General features: G+C 44.9%; 1 protein-coding gene across 2 annotated transcripts in view; it reads left to right on the top strand.

Moving 5' to 3' along the window:
• The window catches only part of DHX8 (DEAH-box helicase 8), a 46591-nt gene that overhangs the window by 16838 nt on the left and 19683 nt on the right, over positions 1-10070 (top strand). For both annotated transcript variants that reach the window (XM_014583787.2, XM_006167406.3), the window contains exons 12-13: positions 8280-8461; positions 9568-9762. In XM_014583787.2, the coding sequence (XP_014439273.1) occupies positions 8280-8461; positions 9568-9762 (377 nt within the window). The remainder of the gene's footprint in view (positions 1-8279; positions 8462-9567; positions 9763-10070) is intronic.

The raw sequence follows: 10070 nt of genomic DNA, 5'->3' as shown, positions 1-10070 counted from the left end.
CCCCAGGGGGGATGGTCACGCCACAATCCCTTCTCCTCCATTCTCCTCTCGGGATCTCGGGCATGCACGCACACGCGCCCGGCATGAGTTTTAAGCCACCGGGTCTGGGACGCGAACCGCAGTCGACTACATGGGAGTCCAGCGACATAGCCATTATGCTAACTGCTGGTTCCCGCTGTTTTGTTTTTTAAAGCCAGAAATTTTTTTTTCTTTTTTGGAGGGGTTTTTGCTATAGGGCGTGTGCGACAGACAGAGACATAGAGACAGAAAGCGAGAAATCATCCCCCAGTGGGGATGGTCACGCCGCAATCCCTTCTCCTCCATTCTCCTCTCGGGATCTCGGGCATGCACGCACACGCGCCCGGCATGAGTTTTAAGCCACCGGGTCTGGGACGCGAACCGCAGTCGACTACATGGGAGTCCAGCGACATAGCCATTACGCTAACTGCTGGTTCCCAAAGCCAGAAATGTTTTAATAACCTTGGTCAAAGACTGACTGAGTTTTTCTTCTGAATAGCTTAATTTTTTTTGAGAGGTTTTTGCAATAGGGCACATGCACTTGCCAGAAAGAGAAAGACAGAAAGCGAGAAACCACCCCCTGGAGGGGAGGGCCACGCCACAGTCCCTTCTCTGCCATTTTCCTCTCGGGATCTTGGGCATGTACGCACATGCATCCGGTGTGAGTTTAAGCCACCAGGTTCAGGACCCAAATTATGGTCAACTACATGGGAGTGCAATGACATAGCCATTATGCCATCTGCTGATCCCCCATCACAATACTTTGTCAGTTTTGCATCAGTGGGTCTTACCTATCCCTCTACGTCATACCGTGGCCTGGGAACTCAGAAAGGCTAAGTGGCTTGCCCAGGCCCTACAGCCAGGAATGGTAGCTGGAGTCTCTAGAGCTCTGATTCCTAGAGCTCTTGTCCATTATATCAGCTGACTCAGTGGACTGAGAGCATATCTGAGGTCTTCCCAGACATCCTCCATCCAAAGCAGGGCAAGGAGGCAGAGTCCCAGTTGAGAACTCCAGGTTCTGGACAACGGAACTGACAACTAGAGCCAGAGAGAAGACTGAAAAGGAGAGGGGGAGGCTCAGCTCGGCTTCTCTGAGTCACAGGAATCCCTAGATAAGGATTTAGGCTTGGTAGTCCTCAGCTGCTGCTCTCTTGAGTAAAGTGGGGATGGAACAGGGCATTATTTTATTTTATTTTTTGATTTTTTAAAAAATAATGATTTATTGATTTAATTTCATTTGTTGTTATTATTTTTAAAAATTTGACCAGAGACACAGACAGAGAAAGGGAAAGCAAGAAAGCAAGCTGCCAGGTCCAGGACTCAAACTATGGTCTGCCATGTGGGAATCTAGTACCTTTAACCACTACACCATCTGCCAGCCCCCAGGGGCATTAATTTATGTGAGACACTGCCTTCCAGAGAAAGTACCAGTCTGATGGAAACAGCAAATAGGTGTTACATACATCTGGGGTCCTGACTTGGACAAATAGGAGCATTGCTGGGGCGCCTATGGAAGGAGCTGGAAGATACTTACTTAGTTACTTTAGCCATTCTATTCATTTATGAGCAAATGCTACGTAACAGGTACTGTTAGGAGACGAACTACGTTGTCAATGGCAGCCAAAAGTCACAGTGAATCTTTCTTTCAGCAAGTTCCATGTGCCAGGCTGCGTGGTTCCCATGTTGCTCATTTACTCCACATCACATGCTCACAGGCTCAGAGGAGTTAAGTAACTTTCCCAAAGTCTCAGAGTTAGCACGTAGTGAAAGGAGAAAGCTGACTAAGCTCACACCAGCCAACAATACCACCAACCGGGTCTCCTCCTTCCAGAGAGCTGTACTCTGAGTGTCCTGGGAGATTCCCGAGAGGGGAGTCCACCTGGGGTAATAGGGAGGAGGCATTTGAACCAGCCTCCCAGGATGGATGAAATGTCATCTGTAGGAGGGGGAAAGGTTCTAGGTTTAAGGAAGCAGCATTTACAAAGCCCAAACAGGAACCCCAAGGTAGCGATGAGTTTGGGTATTAGATAGAGCTGTGGTGGGTGAGCATGTGAAGGGCGTGTTTAGGAGCTTGGATGCATCCTATGACAATGGGTGGTCACTCAGTGTAGGGGTTAGAGTAGTTCTGACTGGATAGACCTTGGCAGCAGGGAGGAGGCCATTGACTTGGAACCTTTCAGAGTAGTTCATCTCTGATTCTGTTCCCCTGAGGTTTATACTCTTCCAGTGCTTGCTTAAGACACGATGCCATCATTTAACCTAGACAGATGGTAGAGGCATTACTGTGATTTAAAACACAGATTCTGGGGGTTAGCAAGTTGGCGTGGTGGTTGGGGTTCTGGACTCCTAGATGACCAACCATGATTTGAGTCTCGGACCTGGTGGCTTGCTTTCTCACTTTCCCTTTCTCTCTCTCTCTCTCTCTGGTGAGTGCATGTGCCCTGAAGCAAATGGAAAAAAAAAAAGTGGTTTTTTTTTTGGGGGGGGTGAGAAACAGAGATAGAAAATGAGAAATCACCACCTAGGGGGTATGGCCATACCACAATCCCTTCTCCTCCATTCTCCTCTCAGGATCTTGGGCACGCAGGCTCACATGCCCAGCGTGAGTTTAAGCCACCAGGTCTGGGACTCAAACTGCAGTCGACTACATGGGAGTCCAGCGACGTAGCTATTACGCCAACTGCTGGTCCCAGACTTAAAATATTTTTACTGTATAGATGATACAGGCCCAGCCATGGTAGTACAGTGATAGTGCAATGCTCTGTGATGACGGAAGCCATGTGGAGGATCCGGGATCAGTTCTTGGGTTCACCTGTACACTCTGGGCACGTGTGTATGCCCGTAATCCTGACGGGCTAAGGGGAGCATTGCTGTGTGAGTCCCTGTCAAGGGTGTTTATCTGTCTCTGTGTCTCTCAGTTATGAAAAGAAGTTAACTAACTTACCGTTTATTTCATGAGTGGGTGAAAGAGACAGAGTGAGGGAGCATACACATGCACTCCCAAGAGGGTCTTGATGCCAGGATTCTCCTTTAGCTTTAGCCAGCCCCTGAGCATGAACAGATATGTGTCCAGCATACTCAGGGAGGTCTTTTGGTGTGAACTGAATCCTTCCCATGTGGATCAGCCTCACAGTGCCACATTTTACCTCTGTGTAACCATCTGGCTCCCCAGACATAAATAAATTTAAAAAAAAAAAAAAAAAAGGAAAGATATGTTTGGGGAAAAAAAACACACTTCCGCTTGGAAACTTCCCTTTTCCTGTGATTCCTGGTGCAGTAAATATTACCGCTGGATGTAGTCATAACAGATACTTATTAATTTGTGTTAGGTAACTGGGGATACAGCCATGAACTAAACAGACATGAACTCTGCTCTTATGAGGCCTACAGCTTTGTGGGGGATATGGATATTCATCAAATAATTACCAACTAACTAATTAAATTATGATCAGAGTTGTAATGAAGTGCAGAGAGTATAATTGGCTATGGTGGGTCACTTCCTTGGGGAAACTGAGACCTGAAAAGATAAATGGGACTTAGTCTGCCAGCAAAGGATGGGTTGAGGGTTGGAGAGGGTGGGCAGGCCGAGAATTAGCCTGTGCTGGGGCCGTGGGTTGGGAAAAAGGACCTGAAAGAAGGCCTGTGTGGCTTGAGGACAGAGAGTGAGGGGCAGAGTCAGGCTGGGGGATGAGGCACCAGTGTTAAGTGAAGGCTTTGTAGATGGGATTAAGAATCTGGGTTCAGAGACCAATAGTAGGCATAATGGTTATGTTGCTGGATTCCCATGTAGTTGACTGAGGCTCAAGTCCCAGACCTGGCACCTTAAAACTCATGCTGGGTGCATGTGGTATGGGAGGAGAATGGAGGAAAGGGATTGTGGTGTGGCCATCCCCTCTAGGGGATGATTTCTTGCTTTCTATCTCTCTGTCTCTCTGTCAAGCACACACACCCTATAGCAAAAATCTATCAAAAAAAAAAAAATCTGGGTTCAGTTCTGAGTGCACCAGGAAATACTGAAAAATTCTAGGTAGGAATATGGTGTGATCAGAGTGGCATTTCCAAAGGATTATTCAGGGTGCCCTGGACAGTGAGTTAGATGGGGCAAGAGTAGGCATGTGAGGTGATTCAGGAGGCTTCTTTAATACAGTAGTTCAGAAGAGAGAGGATGGAGGCAGAGGAGGATGTGCTTGAGTTACATGATTTGTTGACTGTCAGGAGCAAGAGGAAGGGGAGTCATCAATGACAACGTCCAGGTTTCTGGTGTGAGCCCCGGGGTGGGCAGTGGTACCTCTGAAGTGTGGGAAGTGCTAGAAGAGAAACGGGTTCGTGAGGAAAGATGGTTGAATTTGTTCTGGACTTGCAGCTGAGATCACTGGAGGACATCTTAGTTGGTGCTAGTGTGCAGTTTAGTGTAAGAGTTTGGAAGAGAGGCCTGAGCAGGAGACAGAATTTTTTTTTTTTTTGGAGAGATTTTTGCTATAGGGCGCGTGCGCTCGCCAGACAGACAGAGAGAGACATAGAGACAGAAAGCGAGAAATCATCCCCCAGGGGGGATGGTCACGCCGCAATCCCTTCTCCTCCATTCTCCTCTCGGGATCTTGGGCATGCACGCACACGCGCCCGGCGTGAGTTTTAAGCCACCGGGTCCAGGACGCGAACCGCGGTCGACTACGTGGGAGTCCAGCGACATAGCCATTACGCTAACTGCTGGTTCCCAGCAGGAGACAGAATTTTGGGAAGTGTGTCAGCTGGGATATTAGTTCGGCTACATGAAACAGAGACTCAAAATATTAGATTATCATTGGAAGATTGAAAATTTTTATTATTGAAAAAAAAATCTTCCCTTTCTTCAGAATAAGCCCCATTCCCTTAGTGAAATCCTCTCCCGACCTCCTTTGACTTCTTCAGAGCTCCCTTATTTGGTCAGTAGGCTTAAGTATATTTTCATAGTTGGCTTTTGCCAATAAATTTAGAAAATATTTGCATACTCTACAATTCTGCTCGTTCTTTTGCCCCTCACTCTAGCCACCATACTAGGGTCAGCCTTGAAAGTGTTAAGCTAAGTGAAAGAAGCCAGACACAGAAGACCACATACCCTGTGAAATGTCCACAATATGTAAACCTATGGTGGTAGAAAGCAGATTGTTTAGTGGCTGCCAGGGCAAGTGAAGAGGAAGGAACAGAGAGTGATTGCTTACAGTTACAGGATTTCTTTTTGGGGTGATGAAAATGTTCTTTTTTTAACAGAGAGATTTTTTTCTATAGGGTATGTGCCCTCGCCAGAGAGACAGACAGAAAGCGAGAAATCACTCCCTGGGGGCCATGGCCATGCCACAGTCCCTTCTTCTCCATTCTCCGCTTGGGAATGCACACACACGCGCCTGGCAAGAGTTTAAGCTGCTGGGTCTGGGACTCAGACTGTGGTCGACTACGTGGGAGTCCAGCGATGTAACCATTATGCCATCTGCTGGTCCCAAAAGTGTTGTAAAATTAGATTGTGGTCATGGTTGTACAGCTTTGTGAATATGTGATAAATTACTGAGTTGGACGCTTGGAAAGGGTTGCATAGTATGTGAATTAACATCTCAGTTTAGCAGTTATAGGTTGGATTTCCCTAATCTGAGAAACTTGAAATCTCCAAATTCTGAAACTGTTTGAACACAGACATGTTAGCACAAATGTAAAATTCCAAACCTTACCTCAGGTCCTTATTTTGCAGTCAAAAATCAGGTTCCCTGCACATAGTTTATTCAGCATCCTCAATAGAAAAAAAAAACCCTCCAAGCCCCATTCTGGTATTTCTTTTTATCTAAAAAAATGAAATATAGTGTACAGTAATGTTTTAATCAAAGCATAGCATTATAGGTGGAGACCCAAATGTCGTTTGCTGTTGCTGCTGTTTAACAGCTGGTGCAGGCGTTTTGGCGATGCTGCTGGGCTGCTTAGTTACTCTGAGCATGTATTGGGTGGTTGGAAAAGTCACGACACACTTCTGTATAGAAAAACAGAAATACATCATGACTTTCCCGATGACCTAATATGTATTTTCCCACTGGTAAATGGTATGTTATTTTAAGTATTTATGTATGAGTAAATGGGGGGTGATTTCTTGCTTTCTGTCTCTCTGTCTCTTTCTGTCTCTCTGTCTCTCTCTCTGGAGAGTGCATGCGCCCTACGGCAAAAATATCTACAAAAAAATGAAAATGATTAATATCAGTAACATATAAATTTAGAGTCAGGAGTGATGGTGATGACAACCACAGCTTGTCCCCATGGGTGACTGAGGGAGTGTCACCTTTGCTTTCTGGTTTTGTTAGTTCAGCTTATACAAACTTCTATGCACAGTTGTTAAAAATATTGTATAATATTGAGACCAGCAGATGGTGTAATGGTTATGTCACTTGACCACGGTTTGAGTCACAGGCCCAGTAGCTTAAAACTCATGCTGAGCGAGTGTACATGTGTACCCAAAATCCCAAGAGCAGAATGGAGAAGAGATTATGGCATGGGCATCCCTCTGGAAGGTAATTTCTCACTTACTGTCTGGTGAACGCGCACCCCATAGCAAAAAGTCTCTATCAAAAAAAAAAAAATATATATATAGTATAAAATTACCATCAGACTGTGTGTATAATGTGTATATGAAATGTAAATAGATTTTTTCATTGCCAGAGAGTGCATGCACTCACCAGAGATGGAGAGAAGGAGAGAGAAGGAGAAAGCACTCCCAATGGGGCATAGTCACACCTCCACCCCATTTCTTATCTCTCCAGCCTTTTGGGATTTGGGCCATACGTACACACGTGCCCAACATGTTTTACAGGCCACTAGGGCTGGGACTAGAAATGCCGTTAGCCACGTGAGATCTGGCTTCCCTTAACCACTAGACTACAGGGTCAGCCCACATAAATGGATTTTGTTTATAGATACTGGCCCTATCCTCAAGATACCTCATTATTGGGAACCAGCAGTTAGCGTAATGGCTATGTCGCTGGATTCCCACGTAGTCGACCGCGGTTCGTGTCCCGGACCCGGTGGCTTAAAACTCACGCCGGGCGCGTGTGCGTGTGTGCCCAAGATCCCGAGAGGAGAATGGAGGAGAAGGGATTGCGGCGTGACCATCCCCCCTGGGGGATGATTTCTCGCTTTCTGTCTCTATGTCTCTCTCTGTCTGTCTGGCGAGCGCACGCGCCCTACAGTGAAAATCTCTCCAAAAAAAAAAAAAAAAAAAATTACCTCATTATTCATGTGTATATATTCCAAAATCTTTAAAAAGAAAAAAACACTGAAACTTCTAGTACCAACCTTAATTTCTTTTTTCATTCTTTAAAGAATTATTTAACTTTATTTATTTTTTAATTTGGTCAGAGATGGGCAGAGTGAGAGGAGGAGAGAAAAAGCAAGCTGCCAGGTCTGGTATTCAAACTGTAGTCGGCCATGTGAGAGTCCAGCACCCTTAACCACCATGCCACCTACTGGCCCCAGTACTTTTTAAAAAAATTTGCAATAGGGTACATGTCCTTCCCAGAGAGAGAAAGTGAGAAAGCACCCCTGGGTGGGTGGAGGGGATGGCCTCACTGCAGTCCTTTTTTCTCCATTCTCCTCTTGACATTTTCATGCAGGTTTTTCAAGCCACTAGTCTGGGACTTAACTATGCTGTTAGTCATGTGGTATCCAGCTGCCCTAACCGCTATACCACCTAGCTGGCCCAGTCCCAAGAATTTGGAAAAAGGGATACGAAACTTGTATTTGAAAAAAATCCCAGGGTCAAAAGATCAAGTTTTGGGGGCCAGCAGGTGGCATGGTGGTTAAGGGCACTGGACTCCCACGTGGCCAACTGCGGTTTGAGTCCCAGACCTGGCGACTTGCTTTCCCTCTCTCTTTCTCTCTCTCTCTCTCTTTGCCTCTCTCTGGTGAGTGCACATGCCCTACAGCAAATATGAAAAAATAATGAATAAAATGAAATAAATGATTCTTTGAAAGAAAATAAATCAGGTTTTCACTTCTCTCAACCAACTGTTCTTTTTTCTATCAGGAAGCGTCACACATGCATAGCACCACTTGTTATGGTCTCGTTCCCTTTCCTGGCCCCTACTCACCCTTCTGCATTCTTTTTTTCATACTAATTTGTTTCTCTTGTACCCTTAGTCAAGGGTCACACTGAATCTAGATACCACATGTGTGGTACCAACTTGCCATTTTTATTTTTTTCCTCTGGGTGCACCTTGAGGACAATACTAAGTTGCCCGTTTCCTTTCCAGCGGAAGGCAGGCAGATTGCTGCCAACATGAGGGGTATTGGGATGATGCCCAATGACATTCCGGAGTGGAAGAAGCATGCCTTTGGGGGCAACAAAGCTTCTTATGGAAAAAAGACCCAGATGTCAATCATTGAGCAGAGGGAGAGCCTGCCTATTTACAAACTGAAGGAGCAGTTGGTTCAGGTGAGATGCCCTTGTCTGAAGCACTGGTCGGGGAGGAGTATGGGATTTTCTAAAAGAAGGATGACATTTTAAAATGGAAATGAGCAACCAATATGTGCATTTTTGAAGTGGCTCTTCCAAAAGAGATTAAAAAGAAAAAAAAAAAACACAAAATATTTCCAAGTTCTTTTTTTTTTTTTTTTGAGAGATTTTCACTATAGGGCACGTGTGCTCTCCAGACAGAGAGAGACATAGAGACAGAAAGTGAGAAATCACCCCCCAGGGGGCATGGTCACACTGCAATCCCTTCTCCTCCATTCTCCTCTCAGGATCTTGGGCACGCACTCTTGCCTGGCATGAATTTTAAGCCACCGGGTCCAGGACGTGAACCACGGTTGACTACGTGGGAGTCCAGTGACATAGCCATTACGCTAACTGCTGGTTCCCATCCAAGTACTTTTTAAAAAACTGTTTATTAGTCTGTGCTTTTTACTTATAATGAAATAAGTCTATTTGAATCAGAGACCCTAGAGCAGTTCCAGGTGAACAGAATATCATGTTGCATGGACTGCCAGCTCTGGTCACCACTGCCAATGAACCCAGATAGCCTGGGACTTGTTTTAAGGACTTGTTTCTGTATTCTGGAGTTCTGATTTTAAGACCACCAAACTGTCCTTGAGGCAACCAAGTTTACTAGTTTTTCAGTGAATCCTTTCAACAATATCTTATATGTATACAAACACATATGTATGCATACACATGTGTCTTATACATGTACTGTTTATTGATAGCAGTATATTATATACATTGTTTTGCATTTTGTTTTTTCTGCTTAATGATATATTAACAGATTTGTCTTTTTTTTTAATTACTGCCTTTTTAGTGCTTTGTTATGTGGATGTATTTTGGCTTATTTAACTGCTTCTTGCATAAGGTAACTCTTGGTGAGAGGTACTGGAGATTTAGGATTGGTAGTGGAAATACCTTTACATGTCTTTTAAATTTATTAATTCTTTAACTGTGTGTATGTGTCTGTTTTCTCATTTAGTGTTAGAATATAAACATTAATTATTTTACTCCATAGTAACATGTGACAGATTTTTATGATTATATTCTGTTGCTTTCAGGCTGTTCATGACAATCAGATCCTGATTGTTATTGGAGAGACAGGATCTGGGAAGACAACGCAGATCACCCAGTACCTGGCAGAGGCAGGCTACACTTCTAGGGGCAAGATCGGGTGTACCCAGCCCAGAAGAGTGGCAGCCATGTCAGTGGCCAAAAGGGTGTCAGAGGAATTTGGTTGTTGCCTAGGCCAAGAGGTAAGTGGACAGTGAAGTCGCTCTGGGAATGCCGGAAGAAAACTAATATATAGGCCCAGATCTCTGATCCGTAAACTGGAAATAGTTCTACCTTTTTTCAGGTTTCTCCTGGGGGAAAGAAGGTTTTTCCTCATTGTTAGCATTGATCTGCTCAGGGTCAGATCCAAGGCAGTCAATTTTTTTTTCCTTGAGAGAGGTTTTTGTGATAGGGTGTGTAGGCTTGTTGGAGAGACAGAAAGAGACAGAGAGACAAAAAGTGAGAAATCACCCCCCATCAATGGCCACACTGCAACCCCCTCTCCATTTTC

Source organism: Tupaia chinensis, unplaced genomic scaffold (assembly GCF_000334495.1).
Source record: "Tupaia chinensis unplaced genomic scaffold, TupChi_1.0 Scaffold144741_1, whole genome shotgun sequence".
NCBI classification, from domain to species: domain Eukaryota; kingdom Metazoa; phylum Chordata; class Mammalia; order Scandentia; family Tupaiidae; genus Tupaia; species Tupaia belangeri.
Note: the sequence above shows the minus strand (reverse complement) of the source record. Positions and strands in the feature narration are given on the sequence as shown.